This window comes from Montipora capricornis, chromosome 8 (genome assembly GCF_036669925.1).
Source record: "Montipora capricornis isolate CH-2021 chromosome 8, ASM3666992v2, whole genome shotgun sequence".
NCBI lineage: Eukaryota > Metazoa > Cnidaria > Anthozoa > Scleractinia > Acroporidae > Montipora > Montipora capricornis.
The window spans coordinates 1611706-1639205 of record NC_090890.1 but is presented as its reverse complement, the minus strand read 5'-3'; the positions used below and the strand labels follow the sequence as shown (position 1 = coordinate 1639205).

At 38.6% G+C, this 27500-nt stretch overlaps 1 protein-coding gene and 1 pseudogene across 2 annotated transcripts in view; one reads left to right on the top strand and one right to left on the bottom strand.

The window, feature by feature from the left end:
- The window catches only part of LOC138060392 (Krueppel-like factor 5), a 100004-nt gene extending 77112 nt beyond the window's left edge, over positions 1-22892 (top strand). Inside the window, exons 1-2 of one of the 2 annotated variants that reach the window (XM_068906151.1) lie at positions 18995-19062; positions 19696-22892. In XM_068906151.1, the coding sequence (XP_068762252.1) occupies positions 19708-20310 (603 nt within the window). In that variant the 5' untranslated portion in view covers positions 18995-19062; positions 19696-19707 and the 3' untranslated portion in view covers positions 20311-22892. Of the gene's footprint in view, positions 1-18994; positions 19063-19695 lie in introns of those variants that run through there. The other variant, XM_068906150.1, reaches the window with a different exon arrangement.
- The window catches only part of LOC138059521 (ATP-binding cassette sub-family C member 4 pseudogene), a 34442-nt pseudogene extending 7274 nt beyond the window's left edge, over positions 1-27168 (bottom strand).
- Positions 27169-27500: the final 332 nt, after the last annotated feature.

Sequence of the window (27500 nt, the reverse complement as noted above, 5' to 3'; positions counted from 1 at the left end):
TCCGACCACGACGCCAAATCATCCGACATGTACTCATCTGCCACCTTCCAGCCATCAACATATTTATCCGCGATCCTGATAAGCTTTCGCCGTTTTAGAATTAATTCCTTTCCTTCTTTTATCAACTCGCTCACCGCAACATTGGAACCATCAGCCTCCTCTCTAATTCTGTCAAGGACAGAATCAAGCTTGGCGTTGTGCTCAAACTGCTTTTGGTTTCCCTTGAATCGGAGTCGACCGACTTGCTTGTCAGTCCCTGATTTTCCCTCGATCTGTTTGCCTTTTTCTTCAAGTTTGACTTCTAAGGAGCTCTTGAACATATTGAACACATTTTGCACAAGCGGCGACTCTGCCATGCGTGACTGCGTTTGGTTTGACCTTCTGGAGGTTTCCGCGATCGATGGGTTAAGATTGAACGCAGATTGGCTGGTACCATCAACTGGCCGATAGCGTAGATAATCCTTCTCGGCCGAGCAACTGTCGCTGTTCTCCATAGTAAATCTCTACAAGAAAAGACCGAAGTTCTGGGTCGCTAGCGTGAATGGAAAGTGGCGCGAACAACCAACCTTAAAAACCCTTGCATAAACAATAGAAACTCCAACGTGTAAATAGGCGCTAACGACCTTGCAATACAGTTTCCCAAGGGACCGCAGTGCACAAAAAAGATATCAACCATATGAAAATATATTTTCAATGAGAATATAAGGAATTAGATTATTTCTTAATTTCATATTAAAATTGAAACGTTCTACACTTTCCACACTCCGCATTTTCCACACCCCTAATTTTCCACACTCCTTATTTTCCACACTCCGCGTTTTCCACACCCCGCACCCCGCACTCCACGTTTTCCACCGAGCCGTGATCTCTGCGCGATGCGAGGAACATTATGCAAGTGAAATTCCTGACGTTTTCCCCTATTACCTCTAATAGACAACAAATCAAACACAACTGGTCACTTGTTAAAAAGGGGGACTGACTGCTGCACTGGATAGAACTGGTAACGGTACCGCTTAGCCCGGCATTCTGCGGGCGATGAGACCCCGTTTGCGTTTATTGAAACTAACAGAAGCTTAGACAATAATAACGTGCCTGCTGCCCGTCAGGAAAAACCCCCTTTTTAGAGGAAACCTGAAACCTCCCGAATGCAGAACCAGGCACTTAACAAATACTCCGAGGGTGAGGGGTGGCAAATCCAACAACTGTAAGATAACAAAATAAATCGAAACGACATTAATAACAAATCTCGAAACGAGAGCAAGTTGGCAGCAACGTCAGCGTAGAATGGCTCGACTCAGCAAAATCCCGCCCTTATAGTACTTGCGTCACCATAGAAACTGTCAAAAACCGGCGAACCGTGAAAACAACGATTTGCTGCCATTCTTCGAACCGCAGCAAATAACAAATATATGTTTCACTTCCATAATGCTCCTTGCGACGCGCAGAATACACGTTTACTTGCAGTCACGCACATACGCAAATATGAACCGTTGAAAGAAGTCAAATTCACACCAAGGATGACCGAAGGTTTTCGGTCGAAATGTGTTTATCAACTTTTTAGTGAACGTCGTTTGACGTTCAAATAAGTCAGTGTCCAACATTTCTTATAGTGACTGAACATAATCTACGTTTATCCCGATTGAAAAAAATGGCCATGAAATTTGGGAAGAATCAAGCGTCGTCAAAAACCAAAATTTGATTTGATTTGCGTTAACTTGTTAATTTCGATTTACAGTGTCTCCGATTAGTGCTCTACAGCGCTAGAGGATTAGACACTTAAATAAAGTTCTTCCTTTCCTTTCCTTTCATTGTAAAGATATGGACTTGAAGGTGTTTGCCAACCATTTACTAATGGATTAGAAAACCTAAATATATGTATTTAGAAGGATTATTACTGACTTAAATGCGGGTCTAATTTTCCTTTAAGGCAGGAAATGTAGTGACTTAAACTCGAGTTTAGTTTGCCTTAAATTCAGAAAAAGTATACACTTAATGATGTGTTTAAAATAGATTTAGGGCTGCTTAAACATGACTTAAATCTGAGCCTTAAGCATGTTTAAGTGCGATTTAAGTTTTTCCTTAAAGGGGCTAGGTAATGCAATTTTAGGCAATTTCAGCACTGATCGAATGGTCATAAAATTAACTTAAATATCAAAATAAATGTTCAAAACTTTAGAATAACTCTACCAAAACACAGGAAAGCCAAGAGGGGACATGGATGGACAAAACTGGAGAGGATTGAACTGGATTGAATTTGGGTAAATTTGAGAAACATCGGCCCACCTTTTTTGGAAACGACCATTCTTCTTTCTAGCGAGCTTTCCCGCACGAAAATTCGCCATTTTGAAATGTTTTGGTCACTTTCGATATATCAATATTAAGACATGGCTACGAGTATTTATGGATTTAAACATTGTTTTGTTTAGAAATATCCGTCGAGACTTGTGAGACAAAGAAAACATAACTGAGCCGTAAAATTTGACCAGAAAGCCTCTTAGTCATGCCTAAATACGAACGTGCCTTACGCTGTGTTATGCGCAGAACAGGATGCGCAGTGCAATATTAGGGAATCACCTTAACCACTCAAGCAAAGTTGTGTATTTTTTTTAAAGAAACGATTTCCTGCCAAAAATTGGCTTTAATAAGAAAAAAACATTCAATTTATGAAAGTAGTATAAATAAAGATAAAAGAAATGTAAAACTGTATTCTAACAAGTGAAGCTATGATCCTCGCAGTTGTGAACGCAACTTTTGCAATTGCCGCGAGAAGCCTGAAAAATTCAGGACTTCAACGGGGTTTGAACTCGTGACCTCGCGATACCGGTGCGACGCTCTAACCAACTGATCTATGAAGCCACTTACGCTGGTTTTTCAGGCTTCTCTACGCAATTGCAAAAATTGCGTTCACAACTGCGAGGATCATAGATAGCTTCACTTGATTTCATATCCGCAGTTGATATGATCCACTTCATATATCATTTCATCGTTGTATTCTAACAGGAAAATAAACCAAAATACTTCGGGACCCACCACAGGAAACAATACCCTTTGATAGGTTTCTTGGTCACGTACGGACTGATTTATTGAAATCCTATACAAACGTAATTTCAAAATTGGCAACTGAAGGCAAGGCCAAAAAGCTGCATCAAAACCTTTTACATGGCTTAATTAGTGGAGAAGTGTTTGCCATTTCTTAAGAGGTTCCAAAACATCGTAGCTTTTTAAGTGAGCTTGCGGAGAAGTGTTTGCGATCTCGTAAGGGGTTTCAAAACATTCAAACCTAGTCAGTGGCTTAATCAGTGGAGACGTGTTTGCGATTTCTTAAGCTAAGAGGTTCCAAAGCATCGAAACTTTTTAAGTAGCGGCTTGTGGAGGAGTGTTTGCGATCTCGCAACGGGTTTCAAAACATCAAAACCTTTTAAGTGGCTTAATTAGTGGAGAAGTGTTTGCGATTTCTTAAGAGGTTCCAAAACATCGTAGCTTTTTAAGTGAGCTTGTGGAGAAGTGTTTGCGATCTCGTAAGGGGTTTCAAAACATCAAAACTTGCTCAGCGGCTTAACTAGTAGAGAAGTGTTTGCGATTTCTTAAGAGGTTCCAAAACATCGATAGCGCTAACATTGTTAGCACAAAAACTCTATAATACTGCCCGGAATTTCTTAACAAAGTACTACAAAAAAATTAAAGTGGAGCCATGATCCTCGCAGCTATGAACGCAATTTTAGCAATTGCGTAGAGAACCCGTGACCTCGCGATATCGGTGCGACGCTCTAACAAACTGCTCTACCACTGGGTAGTTGGAGGGGAAACCGAAGTCCTCATTCCTGGAATGCAGTACAGCGTTCGTCGTTCTATTTTGATGATTTAGTGGAGATAAAGTTTCTTTGAAACTGTTTCTAGATTTCATAGCTCGTAAATGAATTGTAGGCCCGCGAAAACGCAAAGGGGAAATTCTCCGAGGCCAACGATCTCCTGAACTCTTTCAGAAAGATGAATCAAACGAAGCAATTCTCTTTAGTTCCGTGTGGCTTCAAATTTAACTTCTGCAAAAAACTACACACAAAACGTGCTGGCTGGAAGTTTAAAGAAAGCGATTTCACTGGGAACTTTTTTATTCTAAACAAGGTTTGCTTTCTGGCTGGGGAACTATGATTCTTACAAGCGTAAAAACTCAGACGGTATAAAAAAACAATTTCCCGGATGGAGACGTGAAACTATATAATAGAGCTTGCTGGGAACAAAAGTCGATACTACTCTGCTCGCTGGTGCCGAGGAACGGTTCTTTTTGCCCCACGTTAGTTAATTATTAGACACAGAGTACTCCACATATGTGGAAAGGTCATTAAACATTACATACTATATTTTTACAAGATGTTGTTGTTCAGCCCTCTTGAATAATCATCCCTTTTATTAGCCGCGTAGAGTGAATTACATTGGAGCGGGGGAGTCAATGTTTAAACCAACAGCGCAATTTCTTGTTAAACGGTTTAGACATGTTTAGACTGAATGTTTTGAGTGTGCTCAGAAAGCTCGCTGAAGGACGAATGTAAGTTGAGTATTTCTGCGCTTGAAGGCTTTAACTTCCTCCTCAAAAGTTCTCATTTTGCAAACTGATACCGCAAAAAATTACTGAGATCAATTGCTGACTTCACGATAACACACTCATTTCGAGCATTATACTCGGGACAACTTGCTTCTTTTTTTTAGCGTTCCCCTAAACGCTGCTTAACATATAAACTACCCAGAAATGTAGGGAGGGCATGAATTTCTTAATATTGCCCCTTAGCTGTCCATTTAATTCACGTCGCTGCTTTCAGTGTAATCGAAAACCGTGACAGACATTCACGTCGTCAGTGAAGGCACCAAGGCCGTGACGAAGTACACCAGCAGCCAGTGAACATGTGAAGTCACCCAAAACGCAACAGCTTCTTTATTAGGAGCCACCAAATGTTCTAAAATGAATGCCGAACAACCATTATTAACCTAAATTTACCACAATTTATTTTAAGTGACATTGCCACACTGCTTTCTAAGCGAAAACATGCCAGACATTCACGTTCTTCCTTTATAACGGTTGAAAAGATTCAGATTTACTTGCGGAGGAGAGTGAGGAAAAAAAAAACAGAACAAAACAACAATGCTCGCATTTCACCTAGGTTGTGTTGTTTTACGGAATTATTATGAATTCGGTTTGATGAACGTTAATAGATGTAGACAGCCGGAAGTGACCGTGCGCTCGACTGTAAGGACTTCACTGATCACATCATATGCGCGCTTATTGCGTCTTGAATGAGAGATGAGTCTGCCTGTTTAAGCACTCCCATATAAAAATGATGGAGGTGCTTGTCGGAAATTTTGAGAAGAACCCCTTAGAGGTACCAAGATCCTGTCCTGTGGGCGTGGCATGAAATTTTTTTCACCCCTAAGAGGTACCAAATTATGGGTTTTAGTTAGACAAAATTAAAAATTAGTTAATTGTCAAATGTCTCCTGTCATAATCTTTCGGCTATATACCTTACAAGGTACCGCTAAAACTCCCGCTATGGACCTTTTGAGGCTGAACTCCTAAGAGGTATCAAAACCGCTTTTTAACCCATAAAAGGTACGACGAGCACCCCTGTCCTTTTTGTATAGGAGTCCCCTTCCGGGGGGTTTGAAGTTTTGCTTGGTAATGGCATTTTTTGCAGTTACCTTGTATGAGTCAACTTGGAACAAAACGCTTTGTCGCAAGATTATTTTACGATTCAAACACTCGGTCTAGTAAATCCTCTCGTAAGTTAGAAGGTTATTTCACGAGCAATTATTTGTTCAGATAGAAGCCACACACTTGGTCGATGGTGGGGTGGGTAACTTATTTTTCATTGCTTTTTTACACGAGTGGTGACTCTTAAAAGAGCCGCAGTTCTGCTCTTCTATCATAGGTCGTCCAGGCATCAAACATCCTTATGAGATTCAAAATTTAAAATCTTCTAAAAATATGCCAAAAATTGCAATAAAACGCAGCTTAAACATATTGAAAATAAACAGTCAGCTTTATTTATATTCCTCAGATGCTTGACTTGAAGAACTGCGTAGCCACTAGTGTGGTCATGACCACAGCTATATATGTCAAACAGTGGATTGAACCCAGAGAAAAATGGAGGGAAAAAATATTTTCCAAACCGTTTCCCGCCTGAACACGAAAAGCGTCGACTGTTGAGAATTAGAGTTGACGTAGCATAGCCGTGTAGCCGCGTCGAGCCAGAGAAAGCCCTTGAAAAATAAGCCTAGATAATGTTTTGGTGTCGTGATTACAAGAAGTTAGGCTGGCTTGAACCTGCGATTCAATCGAAAACCAATTCCTGGTCAGCGGTCAAATAAAAAAAAACCCAGGTGATCTCGATGAGCTCATGATCCCGCGATATAGTCTCTTGATACTGGTCAGCGGATACCTTGTTTTGACAGGTGTCAATTGACCATGACTTAGATGTCCAAGAACAAAGATGTACGCTGTAAACTAGCTGGAGTATGGCCGCCTGGCCGCCTCGATCAGCTCTAAACTTAAAGCAAGGTGACACACGCTACCACCAACGCGGTGTGGCCAACACATCACGCATGCGCACAACCGTTTCACCCGGTCAATTAACAGCCATGGACAGCTGTTTCGTCCTTTTTGGCGTGACACACCGATCTCTTAATGTGATCCACCTTCCCACACGCTTGCCGTGGGAGAACAGTGTTGCTGTTCCCAACCCAGCTTACCACATGTTTGGCATGTGAAGCTGCCACTTAAAGGGGTGCTAAACATAATCGTTTGATATGATACCTGCGCCATGCTGATGAGGCCCAAAAGGCCGAAACAGCTGTCCATGGCTGCCAATTGACCGGGTAAAATCTTTGTGCACATGCGTGATGTGTTGGTCACACCGGGTTGTTCACTGGCGAAAAATGTCTGATTGGTCGAGGCCTTGTCATGTGACTTCAATACCTCAAATCAAACATGGCTGCCATTCGGTGTTTATTTGATCAATTTTATTAGATCTCTGTCGACAAAAGACCCTTTTTCAGGCCAATAAAACGGACTAATGTTGACTGCATAGTGCGTTTCCAGCCTGGTGCGTTTCTATGCCAGCGAGATTCTCTTTTAAGCCATGGCTACGAGGGAAATTTCTTTAAAAATTTCAAGGTCAACGCGAGTCTCGGTTGCTAATGTTCGAGTGGAAATTCGTTTGTGGAGCTTACCAGCTAATGGGTTACCATCTTGATTTCAATTCATGCGTTTATCTTTTTAAAAGTGGAACAAAAAAGATACCACTAAATTTCCAAATGGTTTCTCTTCCAACTAAATAGTTACACACTGTTTCCGCGGGGTCCCGCATCTAACAGAAAATGTTAAGATTTTCGCATTTTTTTTAAAAATCAAGTTGTTAAAATTGCCATTCAAGTGATCCATAGAGGAAAATTTATTAAGACCGAGGGGAAAATTAAGAAATGTATTTCAGTCGTTCAAAAATAAATTTTTAAGTGAATTTAGCAGTAATAATAACCGCGGAGTCCGGCATCTAACAGAAAATGTTAAGATTTTCGCATTTTTTTTAAAAATCAAGTTGTTAAAATTGCCATTCAAGTGATCCATAGAGGAAAATTTATTAAGACCGAGGGGAAAATTAAGAAATGTATTTCAGTCGTTCAAAAATAAATTTTAAAGTGAATTTAGCAGTAATAATGACCAAAATCATACTTAACATGTCATAGCACCTCATATTGGGCACACTAGAAGGAAACCTTTTTTTCCAAGCAAAATGCCAATTGTTTGCTTTCCTCCAAATTATAGAAATAAACATAGATTAGGTTAACTCTGAATAGCCAAAACAACAATACTTGATTCAGAAGTCCAGCAGGGAGAATTTTACTTTAACAAAATTTTACTACAGCTAATAATACGCTTTCACATTGTAGTGGGTTAACATGACAACAGAAATACTTAATCAGGAATTGATTTTATCTTCCAGCAATAAAACAGCAGGACGATATAAAATTAGGTATTTTCAAAGTTTAGAAAACTTGTTGAAGGTTCTTCAGTGCCACCCTCCAAAACTTTTCACAAATTTCACGCTGGCCTACTAATTACTTCCAGTACAACAAATTATCTAACCTCTCTTTGCGGACTCTGGTTGCAACACAGCTGCTTCAATAATTTTAATCCCCTTGCATTAGATTAAACTTTTAGAAAAACCATAACTTCATATTTCCGTAATAATCATTCAAAGACATTGAGCAAAAGCATAAAAAGCTACATAATCCCATGTTGCAGTTTTCTGGATAAGACTTCACATAAATAACTCCTGTTACCTTTCCATACGTATAGAGGTCCCATGATTTATGAGGCAATTAGTCAATGAGTCATGAGTCAATGAGACTCATAGTCAATATAGCAATAATTTATTGATCAAGCCTAAGCCCTCGTTTCAATGATTAGGCCTACATGTAAGCACTCTCTGCAATTTTAGCTTTCATTTTATGGGTTAGGGTAACTGCACTAACTCATTGACTCATAAATACTTAATACTCATATGTAAAAAATATTTCAACATTAGATGCAATGAATTTTTAGCAATTACTGTAAATAATAGTAATCATTCCTACCATTTCAAAGGATGAATAAATTAAAGTTGAATGCAGTAAGTGTAAGAAGTAAAAAAAGTGGTCCAATTTATTTAAGCTATGATCAATTTCCATCCTTGCTTTAGTCCCTGGATAGGGTTAAACAATGGTGGTGAAGTGAACAAACTACCCCAAGGGGGTACTGGTTATGATACTGAGACCAAACAGCTGGCAGAGTTGCCGCAGTACATTTAAGGCTATCAATCTGAAAAATGAATGGAACTGTAGAAAAATTTGGTAAGCGAGCAAGTAGCTTTTACTTATGAATTATAAAATGCCAGTCATTTGTCAATTTAGAACTGGTTCCCCTAAGGGGTCAGATTTCTTTAGCCTACATCCAGAAAACAAGATTCTGTTACCTTTAAGGGTTTTTAAAAAAAAAGAAAAGACCCCTCCTAAGCAAACTGCTTCCTCATGTTTGGATTCTCATTGATTTAATGACTTTAACGATATTATGCAAATTTGTTCTACAAAAATACTCAAATACCATAAAAGTATTTTTAACCTAACTTTTTTGCAAAGTTTACTCCTTGAGCCACCAGCTTCAACTTTGATACTATGTTCTAAAAGCCAAAGCCGTTGTATAGCAATGGTGGAGGTGATGATTAGTCACTTTGTATTGGTTCAATTGAAGAAAGAAAGTCAAAGTAATGATTGCACTTTAATTTAATTAACCCTTTCACCCCTAAACCGGCCATACTTGGTATTTTACTCTGTCTAAAGCCAGAGTATTTTGCTCTGTCTAACACCAGACGATTTTACTCGTCAATGGGGAACCCCATGGAGTCAACAGTCTTACAGTACTTCTCAACACAGCTCTTTTCCCACGAAATAAAATTTTCCAGAAGCAAATTTTCCGAGGATGCTCGTTGGATTGGACTTTTAAACGATTTACACAACATAGACATTCTCTAAGGATACATTCCACTTGAAACTGGCGTTAAAACTAGTCTTGATCGCTCTAAAAAGAACGGAAACCAACAAGCTACCGATTCTCAAAAGGCAGCCATTTTTCTGTTCTCCTCGGGAGTGTTTTTTTCACGAGAGCCAATGATCGTCCCGGAAACGCGTCACGTGACATATCGCGCGACTCATGCGCACACATTTTTCGCCAGTGAAACCGGGTTGGTGTTAGCGTGTGTCACCTTGCTTTTATTGTTGTTTCTAAACTTGCGCCTGCGGGGCGCCGAGCTCTGCTACTAGTCGGTTTCCATTTTCTTGTGAAGTTAAAATCATTTTAAATGAGGCCTGACAAAACAATACGTGACAAAATGGTTTACGGTAAGATTTTGGGTGCATATTGAAAGTTTCAGAGACGTGAGATGTCTAGAGCAGACAAAAAAGGAGTAATGTCGGGGCCGTACGGTGAAACGAGAACTATCACGGCAACCACAGAACCGTAGAGGTGACCAATGGAAAAGATTCGCCGAGACACCGAGACCCTTGTTTGCGAATATTGCGAGTGCCAAGATTTTGGAGGTACCATTCACATCCCCTAACCGTATATATGTGGCATTTCAGTTAAAGCTGACCAAAAGAACAAATGACAGTACCAAATCTGATATCTAGCAGGGCTGCAAGAGTTCGCTGTATCTCATGTTTGTCACCGCTGCTTGTGTGTCGTTCCTTCAACAGCTGAGATGACGAAAGTAAAAAAAAAAGTACTATATTTATAGTGTCTATCTCAAACAGTGAAAGAACGCCCCTTTTCTTTTAGCATTCTACTTAAAAGCATTGCATAACCATCATGCATCATACAAATTAACCGCCAGAATTTGCAAGTGCTATGTATTCCCATGCAATCCACCTGAGCATTAGCCTGAGCCCTAAAAGTGGAAACTCTTCGTTAGATGGATTACATAGAAATATGCAGTACTTCACCTTGCACTCTGACAGTTAAATCTACTGGAATGCAATCTTTTGAATGAACCGTATCCCTCCTTCCCACAGTGTATAATACAAATGAGTCATGATGAACATTTTTTGTTGGGAAGATTTTGCACAATTATATCGCCGGATCTGGGTCAGTAAAATAATCGCAAATACTACATAAAAGAATCAAAGGATGTTGACTGATAACTCAAATAGCCTCCTCCGTGTCACTCTTTCATTTCGCCCGCAATACGAGAGCCAAAACAATACTCTACAACTTCAATTTTCAGTGAAAATATTTGTTCATTGATCCTATTACACACTTCATTTTTATCATCCAAGATGATCCAATCTAGCTACCAGATATTGTTTTGTTTGCCCAATGCCCGAAACTGTTTCATTCAGTCCTCAATCTCTCGTTTTATTGCCGCGAAATCTATATATTACGCATTTCAAAGAATAGTTACATCATTTAAAGAAAACTTTTTACAGAACATATTAGCTAACAAGGCCTCCACTGAATTGCAGAATAGTTCAAAACACTAGAGATTAGTATCATTTTAAACTGCCACTGAAACGAGCATTCATCAGTTGTTGTAATTATCGAATTACAGAAAGAGACATTTTTCATGTCACTCGTTCACGAAAGATTTACATCGCGCAATTACGCTGCACTTTGATCAGTTTTTAATTACTGAATAAAACCGGATGTATTAAATTTATTCCATGATATAAACCGTAGCTGGCGTTAAAGTGTTTAAATGTTACGGATTATTTCGAATAATAAACTTGGCTATGAGCTGAGGTCGAAACTTCCAGGGAAATTGTTGCAAACGCTTAGGTCTTCTGTTGTATATCATACTGCATCTTTTTCAATGATTGGATGTTTTAAAAACGCGCTCGGAGTTTAATACTTGTAATAAAATGTCAAGATTCTGGTTAGAAGGTTAACCAAAAAAAAGGAGGTTTGTTTCCTGGGCGATTTACGGCTAAGGATGCAGCATCCCCAGACTGTTTACTTTAAGAATAATGCTCACAAACGCAAAACATTGTATGTTTTATAACGAGATTAGCAACCAAACAGACAAGTGAAAACGGATAAGTCAGAGTTCCCGCATTACGGCACCAATGATCCATTTTCTGCAACCAAACTGCCGGGAAAGGCCTTGCGAAGGTCGTAACACTTCCCCTCAATCCGCAAACGTTGGGTGATTATCTTTAGCTGAAAATACCGTGTGGAAAACCTACAGTTATTTTGCCGCCAAGTAAGTTGGGTCAAGTTGCTATGAGAGTTATTTTTATAGGTGAGAAACGATTAAACGAAATGCCGAGATGCTTTACCTGACCTAGATGAATTAGCCTCCCTCACAAGGGTCTCAGTCATAGTTTAAAATAATAGCCGCCTTTTCAACTAATATACGGTGCTCTTTTTGAGCTTCAACTTGCTAAGTTTTGTAGAACAATCATTTTTTAAGACCGAAACAAAAGGCTACAAGTAGCCTATACTCGGGCCTGCAAAAGTACAGTGGTGTATCGTTAATTTAGCACTAAAGAAAAGAAAACAGAGAAGTCTGTCTTTCTTACATCGCCCTTACATTGCGATTCTCATGATGTTCGACTGTGTATGTAGTGAATACCCGGACCCAGACTATCTTCATTACAGGTGGTGACAATGACCACTGGACACGAGGTAAAATTTGAGAAAAGCACATTGTTTTTTACTGATCGATGGTTATTCTTGCTCAGTGTTTGAGAAAGGAAACGCTAATTGAACGGTTTAAGATGAAACGAAATGACTCATCGAAACATCTTTTGCAGAAAAAAAATGAAAGAGAAACGAAGGTGAGATTTATAAACATCTTTCAAAGATGACCAAACTTTCGTGCATTGATGCACGTCAAAAAAAACCTTTGTCACGTGCGCGACACGTGAAGATGTGCACTATATCTCAACTCTAGCCTGCGTAGCAAGCGTTCCTGTTCGACAGAAGAGCTTCGAACCGATTTTCTGCAAACTGGCCGCGCGAAAGTTGGGGCAAGAGACTAAGGGAACGCTTGCAAGAAGACCCCCTATTTTTGAAAAACGCCCACCTATTTATGGTTGACTTGACACACGCTGATTGACGTCTTATTAACAAATTAGCCAATAAAAGATAACCATGTTAACACATGTTGGCTTCCGACAAAACAAACCGAGGCACCGAGGAAACACCGAGTGATCAACGCAGAATTTGCCAGTGTGATTTTAAATGTTACATTTGTAACGGCAGCTTCTAAGGGTCGATTTACACGGTAAGATTTTTGTCGCATGCGACAACGGCTTACGACAGGCCCACGACATGCTTTACGATTGTTGTGTACGTCAGAAAAAATGTCGTAGCATTTTAAAACATGTTTTAAAACGCTGCGACAATCGTAACTCATGTCGGAGCCTGTCGTAAGCTTGTCGCATGCGACAAAAATCGTACCGTGTAAATCGGCCCTAAGCCGGGTACGACTGGTTATGTTTCTTCTGAAAATTTGTTTAAACCATTGAAAAGAAACTTACGGGCAAATTCTAGCTGATATTTGCAGAGCGGTTGGAATAGAAGTTATCGAAAACAACAGCCAATTTTCAGAACTTGTAAGCAATCCGTGCGCTCGTAAAATACTTGTAAGCAATCCGTGCGCTCGTAAAATACGAAATTTAGAAACATATAAACTCGTACAGAGTTCGATGGGTGGTAAGTAAGGCCGTTAAATGCAAATCTCCAGCAAAGCTGACCATGAAACCATTCAAATAGGTTTAAGTTTAAAACTAACGACGATTTCAGTGCGACTTGCTGGCTACTTTGTTGGTGCAGAGTGGTTGACGAATGGATCGTACTAAATCTCCTGGAAATTACAGGCAAACCTCCTCGCTAGTTTGATAATCCACAGAACGTTTTTGGTCAAATCGTCACGAAATCGTAGATGAAATAGCAAGTACAAGTGCTTTAAAAAATCGAATAACTTTACAAAGAGAAGATTTAACAGGCTGCGCAGTTGTCTTTATCTTGTCTCAATCCATGATATAGGACTCGACACACGATTCAAAACCCTCCACATCTTCCACCATTGCCTTTGTCACGCTAGAACTTAGGAGAAATATTTTGCTCCAGAATTTGTCACCTGTCAATCATTGTGACTGTGCCGCACCAATCAGAAGGCCCCGTTCGTGGGCGAACGGGTTTTTCAAAAATAGGGGGTCTTCTTGCAAGCGTTCCCTCAGTCTCTTGCCTCAACTTCCGCGCGGCCAGTTTGCGGACAATCGTTTCGAAGCTCTTTTTGTCGAAAAGGAACGCTTACTACGCAGGCTATCTCAACTCTTAAAAATACTTTCAGAAGTACAAAGTCCCTTGAGGATGGCCATGCCAAATGAATCCATAGCACGAGAATCAAGTATTTAAAATATACCATTTGTTGTAATTTAAATACTCACAGTAGCATGCACCCAATTGTCAAAATAAAATTAATATGTTATTTGCCAGCTGGGAGGCCCGTAAAGAGAAAAACTGTGGCCGCGGCCTTGAAATTGCTGCTCGAGGCCGCAGGTCGAGGGCAGCTTTTTCAAGACCGATATCACATTTTTTTTTGCTATTCGGACAGACCCTTTGCTGGTAAATAATTTTTTTTTCTTCTCTCTCTCTCTCCCATCCTCTCTTAAAATCACTTGTTTTAATTGTTGACTCGCACCGCGCTTGATAGCGAATGCAGTATTAAAGCGACTTACAAACAGAACATTTCAAAGAGAAATATTTTTTATTTGAATTCTATTTCCAAACCTCTTGTCTAATGAAAAATAACCTCTGTACGTAAACGGAGTCGGTGTTAAAAAAATAGTGTTTCGTTTCCGGAATGGTAAGGGCAGGAGAAAAGATAGAATACTGTAGTGTGGGGTCACTTGGCCTGTCATTGTTATTTCGCTTCGTGTATTGAAACTCTCGAGAAACAAAGATAGAAATGTGAACGCAAACTCTCTGAACGGTGAGAAGCCTGTCAAGGAATATTAACCATTAATGTCACTGTTCCTTGGTATCAACATGCATAATTCGCTTTTAAACACATAACGCAAGGCGCAATGGAACTAGACAACAGACGTATTGCGGTTTTTTGAGGAAAACACTGCCTTGCGGCTGGTTTAGCCTATGCGACTTCCAGATTGCGTGACAAAGATCTCTCCAGCACTACGAGCTGAGTGGTAAACAGGAAGTGCTGGATTGGACAAGAGTATTGGCTAGTGAGCAATGTACAAAGGCAACGAGCCAACAAGCTTGGGGGAAGTCGCTGCGCAGACTTAAACCACACCACGCAGGAGCGACCCAATTTTAATGACGGCAAAGGGATAAATACAACCCATCTCCAAAGGGAGAGAGGGAGGGAGGGAGGGGGAGAACTTTGACAAATTGCAAACAGCTAGTTGATTTACTAAAGAAGACAAACTGCCAAGTGAACCTTGGACGACTAACTGAGGCTTTTATAGCTAGACCCTGTCTATTAAAATAGCCAGTTGCACAGGTTCTACCATGTAGCAGGTAAGCATTACACCGTGCTCTTTAGCACTAATGAATGAGGCTTTAACAGATTTGGCCAATGCAGGTGTACGTTATAATCTGAAATCTAGGAACAAAGTCTTCATGTCCTCGTTTTATTTTCAAGAAACCCGTTGATTGTATGACCTTGAACGGCCGACAACAAAGAACGCGAAGATAACTATCGCGACATGAATAGCCCTTTTAGTACGGTCACGTAACATTAACCGTATTTGCTGATAATGCTGTAAAATCTCATTTAAAGAGAAGAACAGATACTCGTTTATGTGCACAATACATCGAAGCATCAAGTCTACAAATACCTTCAAATACTTACCCATGCATAACATTTTAAATTCCGTTTTCCGTGAATCTTCTCATGATTACATGCGTTACATTTGCCTCGTTAATCCAATTTATTACTAAGACTTGTTTGCATTACTATTTAACACGAAAAGGGATAACTTGAGAATTTCTAACAATATATCCTTTAATCTAACCCAAAATCATTCAGATATCCAAAACGTCCTAACCATGATCCATTTCCTTCTTATTTGGGTTTGTCAGCATTGTGATTTGCAATATTTCAGGTTTACGTGTTCACAAGTTTGGTTTTGTATCTCAAAGATGTTTAGATTTCCAATTACAAACTCTGTTTTGATTGGTCACTGTGTAAATAGTTCACCCTGAATTCAAAATAAATACGTTCCGTTTCTGAGAAAACAGAACAACAACATTCTTTTACAAATCTTACCGGGTATTCCTGATTTCTGTATTAAATTTAACTTTCATTTTGCAAATGGTCTGGATAGCACAAGTGTTGCTAATATTTTTAAAAATACAAACACACTTTTAAGTTTAAGGAACATGCTTCGATGTATCAAACATCATTTTGCATTTACCTGTTCATCCACGCTTTTGGAAAAGTGTTACATACCACGTGCTTACATTTAAACGCATACCTGAGGTAGCTCCTATAGTTGTGTTTACGAGCAAGTGATTTCCTTGGCTAGTAATACGATGAAATGTGGATGACCTCGGTACATTGTTAACCAAATACGTCCCAGCAAGTTTCCTCTTTTTTCTGCTGTTATAAAATAGACGTCTCAGCCTTTTCTCTGTAATTCTGCTCGGTTCTCGGGCACGTCAATGTCAATGCACACGCAAATCACAACTAAAGTAAACACACTTGTGCTTATCGAGACCTGTATTTCTCCTTTGGAATCAAGTCTTTATTACCATTGAGAATCAAATAACTGTACAGCCTTTCAAACTACATCACATTTATTTTCTAAAGAGCTGATCACAGTCTCCACTGATGACATCAAATCTTGTAACACTAGAACAGAACTATATAAACAACTTGGCTGTGAACAACGATCGCTAATATGGCTATATAGTTGAACAAACGAAAGAAGCTAGACCACTACAAGAAATAAACTGTTTAACAACAACAAACTAAAAAACGCAGTAGACAAAAAACTTATCTCCGTAGTCAATGGTACACTGAGCGGTAGGCTGTTCGCGGTGAAAATGGTACAAGCGTGAGGCCATTTGTTTGCTGTGCCAATGTTTTTACTTTGTCTTCAGAAGATCCCAATATGGCGTCCATTTGTTTGTGGAGTGATCGTCTTTGTCGCTGTCATCTTCAGAGTAGTTCTCAATAAGGTACCCGCTGCTCATTAAAGAATTTGTATTTTGACTTGTATCACTTTCAATAGTTGCGTCTATTTAAGTTACATTCGAGTATATTTTTGTTTCATTCAGTTCGCGGAACGACTTGTTTCAAAGCTGACGCTTGATATCTTTTAGTGTGGGTCTACTGCGAAAAGCCTATGCCTTTCTTTGTATGTGTTTTGGGCACCCCAAGAAGAAATCGATTAAGCCAACGCAATGTCGATCTTCAGTAATCCGAAACAACGCATCACAGTGCTCTTCATAATCTTGGATAACGCGTTTGCTTTAAATAACCAATGTAAGCAGCGCCACGTGCTTTCTATTGTGCATTGCCCAATCAAACACCGCCAAGTTATTCTATTGTGCATTTTGCTGCACAGGAAAAAAAACTGAAATCAAACGTCTTTTATAACTCGTGCCCCTATTGCAATATAATACGAAACACCAGACAATGTAAATTATAGCCTTAAGTACGACTGAGACATAATTTAGCAGAAACTGCCAGTGTAATCTCCTTTTTAACAATAAGATCTATTTTACAAATTTTAACAAAAGACAAATTATCACAGAAAGAAAATAAGATTACCCCTGTGAATAATAATTCTCATCAACATTACGGTTTTCATGTCTAGTGTTCGGAACTTTGTGAGAACAACTAAGAATAAGAAAGAAACATATTGCTTTGTTTCTTCTGCTGCTCGATCCTTATACAAAACCGTTCTGTCGGTTATATTTCACTTGTGCCACAGATCCCATAACCGGGAGAATCGCATTAAACTTGAATCGGAGTCTTTGTAAGTTAAATGTCGTGCTGAAATTAATTAAAGTTCCGTATGGGAAGGGTAAATTGAGGATATGTGTGGGCTTAAATTTCAAGTCCAGTCCTGCCACAAGTTCTGCCAGTTAGGGACGTTAGGCAGCTTGATTACGCACAAGGGACAAAATGAGCAAAAAAATGTTGATATTATATGCTTGATTAAATGCAAGTGGTTAGTTCTTTCCAGGAATATTTAGCGTTCCAAAAAGTTGAAGTCGTTGCAACGACTTGGTCCGTGCACAATTTGCACCTGATCGAACCCTATTGTAACGTATCGCTCTTACCAGTGGTTTTTTTCCACTCATGATTCAGAAAACGCCGCGATTTTAAAACATTGAAACCTGAATTTGCGTATTACAAGGAATGAGCCGAGTGCCAAGTCACGTACAAATGCAAAGAAGTTCCTTTTGTTATTTACAGTTTTCACATTGTTTAACTCCGTTCGTGAATATCTTTCGCAATACACAAGTCTCGAAACAAAGCGAGCGACTGGCGAATATTCGATACCTCCGCGTTTGAGTCTGAAGAAAATTAATTTCTATTTCGGGAACCAATCGGAGCCTCCGAACATTACCCGAACTTTCTTGCCCTTTTAGAATCATCTACGTGACTGAAAAACTGCGGAACAGCACATTAAATCAATCGCGATCTTTCTTGTTCATTTATTGTTTAGCTGTTGCCTTAGATTCAAAAGTCTTTAAGTTTTTACTTAAAAGGATAATTGTGTCCGACATGAAGTAACTAGATAAGGGTGAAAGGAAAGCCGCTCTTGTAACTTGGACCGTTTTAAACGTCGCATTTTACATGTGCTGAATCTAATGCAAATACGGCACATGCGACGTTTCAAAGCCCGTTTTAAACGTCGTTGAGCACACTTGATAACTTGGCCTTTGCTTGTTGCAGCGTGACTCTTAATATAGCCTCGGAGAGCATTTGAGGGGCTAACGAATGCGCGGCAAACTTTGCTTAAGAACACTGGCGATCGGGTTAGGTGACTGCTAAATCCACAGCTAACTTCAGGAAGCGCAGAGATTCACGCAAACCCACGTAAAGGTCAAGTAATCCTAGCACGCAATCAGGAAGAATTACGTTTTATATATTTTACTGTTGTATGCCTTATGGGTATCTTAGCTAAATCCGCTCAATGAATGTGGTGCCAGAAATCGGATTCACACATAGGCACACATAGGCCACTTCGAAGAATACGATAATACTCTTTGTTTGTCCTCCCGAATTTTGCATAAGCATTGTTTCCAGTTTCTGTTGGTACCAGAGAAAACAAATACAATGCCTATGCAAAATTTGAGTGGACAAACAAAGAGTCGTTCATGGGGCCCTCTCTTAAAAAGAAGACAGCCAAATGCTTATGGCTTGTACAAGTTTCGATAACTTGTTTAGAGGACAAGACGGTGTCATGTACCAAAATTCGTATCAGGGCGAAGGAAATCTGGCAACGGCCGACATCTATTCGCTGCTAATACCCACCAGGGAGGAAGAAATTCAACAGGTCAGTTGCAATGCATGAATGATTTAGTCTACTTACACATTTTCTAAGTGATATTATAATAGCATGTATTTCTGATGTGAGCTTTGGAGTGAACACTAATGACGAGTTCGAGCTTTGTGATACCCTCGGACGGTACATAAAACAATCAGACAATATTTTAGTTTTCTAGCCTTATATTACCGCTGATAACTGAATAGCAATTGGAGGAAAACATTGACAACTGCTCGGAAATCTATTCACTTATTTTGAGTAAGAAATACAATTAAGGATCATGAGTTCGAGAGGCATTGTATAAATGGCTGATTTTCCTCAGAGGATCAAAATGACGGTTTGTTCTACAAACTCCCTGAAAAAAGTTGTTCTCTCATTTCATATCTCAGTAAATTAACCTTTTCGCGATATAAAGCCGAACTTCTCTTACGAGTTTGTGAGCCCTGAAGGAGATGTATGGCCATTAGCAATTTAACTGTAAAGGACGACAGGGATCCTTTAAAGTTCTTCAGTTTTAACAACTACATACATTTCCGACAAAAGCCATTGTTCCCCGATATCAATCAGTCAAGGTATGGGATTAAAACCAGAAATAATCATGATGTTGGATAAAACTAAAGGTAACCCTTATTTCTCTAAAAGATCCTTCGTGAGATGGATAGCTATCTGTGTTCATCTTCTCCTGCAACGCTACCGGTGGAAACCTCGTCGCCTCTACCCCAACCCAAGCTTAAAGAAATGACCATAGGAAAGAAAAACTGCCGCTTTCCAGAGACAGGAATGACAATGGGAACGTGCACTGTTGCAGAGTCGGCGTCTATTCCAGATCTAAATCTAAGACACCAGTGGCCACAGGAAACTGTGCTTGCAACAACGCCGTCTTCTGTCCATACGACATCGAACGATGATGCAGCATACGGCTGTAATTTCAGTACACATGCACAAACAGTCCAACCTGTTTCCGATAACAAAGAACTGGAACTACATCATGCCTTTCTCTGTGATTTCCCTGGCTGTAAAAAGCGTTACACCAAAAGCTCTCATCTCGGAACTCACAAGCGGATTCATACGGGTGAAAAACCTTTCCTGTGTCCTTGGGAAAACTGTGGATGGTGTTTCCGACGTTCAGATGAACTCAAACGCCACTATCGAAGACATACTGGAGAAAAGCCGTACGTATGTCCTCTTTGTGGAAGATCTTTTAGTCGTTCAGATCACCGATCTTCGCATATCAAAAAAATACATCCATTAATGTAGAGAACCCGTGTAGCGTTTGCAATTTCTCGTAACACTCTTAGTGGCCTGAAAGATTTGCCCGCGCGGTCGACATTTTTGTGCAGCAATACCTAAATCAATCCGCGCATTTTCCTATTTTTCCAAATAACATTAAGTACCTGGCAGACGTGATATAACAAAGTTGTACTTTTATTTATATTTCAAGCCAACTTTTTTAATTTTAAGAACGTAATAAGTGAGTTAAATTGTACCTGCACTAGTAGCATATAAATATATAGATATACATAATATACGAGCGTTCTTTTAAAGAAGAGAACATATTCCTGTCAATTTTTGCGTCCACGTTGGTTGCAAGGATCTTTCTCAATGATGTTAATTTGGCGTAAGGAGCCGGTTAAATAGTAGTTAAATAATACCTGTTTACATTCTCTATTCTCTTTACAGTTATTTTACCTTCGTGATAATATCCCCTGTATCTGTTCAATCGAGGAGATTTATTTTCAGAAATATCGACCTTCATGAATGATTCTCTTGCTGAAAGGAAACTTGACAAACAATTATACGCTCACAGCTTTTTTCGAGCTGGCTCAACTCAAAATGGGGACGAAATCAGTCAATAAGTCGGTCGTTCTGAGGTAGTCTGTTTCACTCAGAGATCGACTCAGTACTCTATCAGCTCCTAACACAAAAGCTCAGAAATGCATGATGTCTTCCTTTTTCTCTGTTCCATTACTTTCTTTGAGAGTTCAACACCTTATGGCAAAGAGACTATTTCAGTCTTCTTGATGTAAGATCGTTTGAAAAGTAAAATAGGTAACAAAACGTATTTTCTTTGTACCCGCCTTTATATTTATAACCTTGAAATGATCTTGAGATGTACGGTTTCAGAGAGAAGCATGGCGAGAAGTGATTTTTCCTCGAATTCCTCCTTTGTTTTTCTGTTTTTTTCCATGTATCGTGGATATGTTTGGAAAAACTATTGGAGTCGTTTAGAAAGCCATTTGTGCATGACTGAAAGTCTAGCCTTGAACAAACGATATAGTAACTGACAAGGTTTGATGACACAAATCAATTTGTGGTTAACATGAACTCGTACAAGAAGGTTTAAATTATTTATTACTGATAACAGTTCCTAGACTGGTGTTATTGGGCTTACTATTAACTCGAAAGGCTTCACCAAAACACAACTGCAAACTTCTGACGGGTTTCCGTGTTGGTTATGCCGAATTAGCTGAAGTTTTTTGAATGAGCACGAGCGCTAGCAGAGTACAATTCGTCTCCAGAGCAACGAGTACTTTTGCGAAAAGAAGATCTTAGCGGTGAGCTTTAGAGAATTTGTGAGACTTGCAATCATGTTCCTCCAAAGCAGCATTCAGCTGAGCATTATTTTCTAATTTTATACACTGTTTTTGTTTCATGGTGTTCCCTCGCTCCAAGGCCAGTATTCACAGGGTTTGCGTTCGCTTCGAGACAGAGCTGAATTGCTCAAGACATACTAAATGATACATAAGCAAATATACTACAGCTGTTCACTTTCCTGAAAACGCGTGGGATGTGAGTTACAAAAGTTGTTCCTGGTTGAATGTTGAAGGAAGGAACTACGTGTTTGACAGTATTAGCCACAGTGAAAAGGCGTGCATTTCCTAGCGGTTAATGCACGAGGTTTGGCATAAATCGATCTTTATGAAATGTCCCAGATATATTTAATTTGTCAGCTGAACTGATTGTGAAAGCCGTTGTGCAGTTACACCGTGATTCTTAATTTCATTTAATATTATACATTTGGAACGGTTGTTGTAATAAGCAGGCAAGCAATTCATCGGTTTATCAAAGACGAGACGTTTGTTTACGTATCTGATTCTTTACTGGCAGCCAGTTCTTCATGCAGGGGATAAGATGCCAGCGACGACTCTTAGTTCATATTTAAACTAATCTTTTATCATTCGTATCCAAACTGTCGGTCAGTATGAGCGATCCACGGTAAAAGTGTCTTTTTTTTCCTTTCAATGTGCCATAAGTTTCAAGATATGGCTGCACGCGATTTACGTCCAGTAATGTCGCATTGGTTGTGGAGTGCTGATAAATGCGGGTGGGCTCCGTGGCTTACCAAAGGTGCCATTTGATGATTGTATAATATGAAGAAAAATGGTACGATACAATAAATTGCCTACGAGAACGCTCTCATGTTTTGCAAACCCATACATTTAGCCGGAATAGTAGAGAGAGAACCGCTGTTGGTTATCGTATAGCATACCTTGTATTCATCACTGATCACTGAACAGATGAGCTTGAACCGATGATGCGAAGGCAGTTAGCGTAAAATATTTCGCCTGTTATGGAGGTAGCTGAACTTTTGCACATTCTCACCAAATAAAAACCGGTAGAGAATTTGTTGCACACACTAAAAATTGTAAAGGAGCTTGAACGCCTATTTTCGTTTCCTCTACGTCATTTCCTTTTGAATATATTACCGAATACATGATCACGTTTTAAATTTTTACATCAAGCACTGAAAAAAATGATGTGCATGCAGTTTTGTAGGTAACGATATACCATATAATTGACTAGCTGACAAAGAAGACGTGTAAGGCAATCGTGATGATATTAATTAATCTACAGTAATTTTCAGTTTAACTCGAAAAACGGAGTTAGAATTTTCGGTTCAAAATAGCTCTGTTTTGGAGTAATTTTCACTCTTTAAATGTGACTGCAGTTTAGCAGTTGTATTAGATTGAAAAAGGAGTGTCTTCAACTCTATCCCATAAAAGACAGGAGTTATTTTAACTCCACAATAATAATAATAATAATAATAATAATAATAATAATTTTTAATAAGAGTGGCTTTTCTTTAAGGAGCTTATCTTTATTTCCAAAACTTTTTTTAAGTCAGAATACGCTTATGACATGAATTTTTCTTATTACAAATAAGAATATCTTCGTAAGTTTATTGTGCTTCATACTAGTCTCTTTTTTAAAGGAAATGAATTGTAAATAGGTTTTAATAGTTCCTTTTTTTTTTACTTCTAACTTGTAAATAGCAACTTGCTTGGAATATGTTAATAAAGGGATAATTATTACAAAAAAAAACTATAAATAAATAAATTAATAATAATAATAATAATAATAATAATAATAATAATTTTAATAAGAGTGGCTTTTCTTTAAGGAGCTTATCTTTATTTCCAAAACTTTTTTTTAGTCAGAATACGCTTATGACGTGAATTTTTCTTATTACAAATAAGAATATCTTCGTAAGTTTATTGTGCTTCATACTAGTCTCTTTTTTAAAGGAAGTGAATTGTAAATAGGTTTTAATAGTTCCTTTTTTTTTACTTCTAACTTGTAAATAGCAACTTGCTTGGAATATGTTAAGAAAGGGATTATTATTAGAAAAAAAACTAAAAATAAAAATAATCTAAAAATAAATAAATAAATAAACAAATAATAATAATAATAATAATAATAATAATAATAATAATAATAATTCATACACTTATATAGCGCCTTAACAAAAGCTCTAAGGTATACTTTATGATCAATACAAAGTAGAAACTTAATAATAAAATTCAAGGCACAGTAGGCAGACATGGCTTTAAACGTGAGGAATAAAATTTTAAAAATGATTCGTTGCTTAATTGGGAGCCAATGAAAGTCTTTCAACAAGGGTGTGATATGGTCGAACTTAATTGCGGCCACATAACACAAAATAAGAATTAAAGTCACTCTGGTATGAGACTCAAGCTACCATTAACTCTGGCACATTCACTTTATTCATTTTTTGGAAATCAAAAGAACACCACAATGACTATAGCATCTTTATTTGAATCAAATTTAGTTTGCTTATACAAAAAACAGTTTTGATTTTTAAAAGTGTCATTAATGTAAAAATAATACCTTTTAAACAGTGATTCTTGTAAACTATTTTGATATTTTACAAAGACAAAAACGTGTCATTCTTACATCTCAGTACCTCCTGTCACAAGCATAATAAACTAGTGAGGTGGGTAATTTATCATAGAACCTTAGACAGAAAATGCTTTGTTGCAGATTTCATTTTTGGCCTTTAGAAGAGTCAATGTAATTGATCATTGACATTATCCAAAAATTATTACTGTTTCAATTTTTTTGGGAAAGTAATGGTCAGTGGTGGAGCCATGAAAGGCAGTCTTCCCAACGATGAAAGTCACAACCTTATGGGTCCAAATTTGAAGGGCATTGAGAATATACCAAATTCAGTTAATTAAAAGAAATGAATAAATAATAAATAATCTCACTCTTTAAAAGTATCTGGCTTTCCATGTAATGTTCAGAAGGTTTTATCAGGAATGGGAACAACTTATTATATTCAATACAGTAAAAAGACTTTTAAATATTTTGCTCTAAAGGGGCACTGTTACTGCATGTTGGACATGCATCAGCTTTTGGACTCAAAAATTGAAAACATTGGGCTAATGTTTTCAAGTTGGGAGCGCTGGATTGAAATCTTGAAAAATTCAAAATGACAGTGGCAATGGTTCTTGTGTAAAATGAAGAATCTCTGAGCAAGATAAATAGTCGATTCCCTTAGAAGAGAAAAAGAAAAGAGCCATCAAAAGTTTGTAAGTCAACCCACGTCAGTACCCCTTTAAAGAGACACAAGAATTAGGAGAGGGCAGAGATAAAATTGTTCACTGCCACTCTCTTCCTTGCTTTTTGCTACTGTGTGGCTTCACAAAACAAAACTACTTTACATTTCCACACTTAGTGGGATACGTAATATTATAAACATAATGACAAGCCACAAGGAGCCTAAGTTCATTAACCATGTTGCTTGTCCCCAGACAAATAACTTCATCCAATGCACAGTGGGTCCAGGCACCAAAAATCATCAGTGCAAGCAATCCTTGGAGCTTTTGTTTTTCTTATCTCTGCATGTGTCAATGGGGTCTTCATCTTACTAGTTGGTTGAGCACCGGACTGTCACGCGGGAGGTCGCGAGTTCAACTCCGGCCGGACCAACACTCAGGGTCTTTAAATAACTGAGGAGAAAGTGCTGCCTTTGTAACTACATCTGCAAATGGATAGACTTTCAAGTCTTCTCGGATAAGGACGATAAGCCGGAGGTCCCGTCTCACAATCCTTAAATGTTAATAATCCTGTGGGACGTAAAAGAACCCACACACTTGTCGCTAAGAGTAGGGCACGTAGTTCCCGGTGTTGTGGTCTGTCCTCTGTTGTGTATCATGGTTGGGAGGGTAAAAAAAGGGGCCACAGTAATTGGCGCAAGCTGTTGTGGCGCTCTGCCAGCTTGACTGGCAAAGTTAATAAAATAGAAAAGAATGTCAGCACCCGAGTGTCTAGAGAAACATTTAAGCTAATTCTCTTTTTAAGCAAAGCATTGTAGTAACCAAGATATCAAATTTATAACTTTTCATTTTTCCCCACTGTCACATAGTCTACCAGGCAGCTATGAGAAGCAGTCATCAGATAACAGTCCACTCTTGGTGATGTATTTAAGCCACTAATAATGGCTGTGAGGGTTATTTTCCAAATAACATTAAGTACCTGGCAGACGTGATATAACAAACTTAAGTTGTACTTTTATTTATATTTCAAGCCAACTTTTTTAATTTTAAGAACGTAATAAAGTAAGTTAAATTGTACCGGCACTAGTAGCATATGCATATATAGATATACATAATATACGAGCGTTCTTTTAGAGAAGAGAACATATTCCTGTCAATTTTTGCGTCCACGTTGGTTGCAAGGATCTTTGTCAATGATGTTAATTTGGCGTAAGGAGCCGGTTAAATAGTAGTTAAATAATACCTGTTTACATTCTCTATTCTCTACAGTTATTTTACCTTTGTGATAATATCCCTCTGCATCTGTTCAATCGAGGAGATTTATTTTCAGAAACATCGACCTTCATGAATGATTCTCTTGCTGAAAGGAATCTTGACAAACAATTATATGCTCACAATAATGTATAATTGTTCTTTTTTCGAGCTGGCTCAACTCAAAATGGGGACGAAATCAGTCAATAAGTCGGTCGTTCTGAGGTAGTCTGTTTCACTCAGAGATCGACTCAGTACTCTATCAGCTCCTAACACAAAAGCTCAGAAATGCATGATGTCTTCCTTTTTCTCTGTTCCATTACTTTCTTTGAGAGTTCAACACCTTATGGCAAAGAGACTATTTCAGTCTTCTTGATGTAAGATCGTTTGAAAAGTAAAATAGGTAACAAAACGTATTTTCTTTGTACCCGCCTTTATATTTATAACCTTGAAATGATCTTGAGATGTACGGTTTCAGAGAGAAGCATGGCGAGAAGTGATTTTTCCTCGAATTCCTCCTTTGTTTTTCTTTTTTTTTTTTTTCATGTATCGTGGATATGTTTGGAAAAACTATTGGAGTCGTTTAGAAAGCCATTTGTGCATGACTGAAAGTCTAGCCTTGAACAAACGATATAGTAACTGACAAGGTTTGATGACACAAATCAATTTGTGGTTAACATGAACTCGTACAAGAAGGTTTAAATTATTTATTACTGATAACAGTTCCTAGACTGGTGTTATTGGGCTTACTATTGACTCGAAAGGCTGCACCAAAACACAACTGCAAACTTCTGACGGGTTTCCGTGTTGGTTATGCCGAATTAGCTGAAGTTTTTTGAATGAGCACGAGCGCTAGCAGAATACAATTCGTCTCAAGAGCAACGAGTACTTTTGCGAAAAGAAGATCTTAGCGGTGAGCTTTAGAGAATTTGTGAGACTTGCAATCATGTTCCTCCAAAGCAGCATTCAGCTGAGCATTATTTTCTAATTTTGTACACTCACTCGCAAATTTTTTGTTTCATGGTGTTCCCTTGCTCGAAGGCCAGTATTCACAGGGTTTGCGTTCGCTTCGAGACAGAGCTGAATTGCTCAAGACATACTAAATGATACATAAGCAAATATACTACAGCTGTTCACTTTCCTGAAAACGCGTGGGACGTCAGTTACAAAAATTGTTCCTGGTTGAATGTTGAAGGAAGGAACTACGTGTTTGACGGTATTAGCCACAGTGAAAAGGCGTGCATTTCCTAGCGGTTAATGCACGAGGTTTGGCGTAAATCGATCTTTATGAAATGTCCCAGATACATTTAATTTGTCAGCTGAACTGATTGTGAAAGCCGTTGTGCAGTTACACCTTGATTCTTAATTTCATTTAATATTATACATTTGGAACGG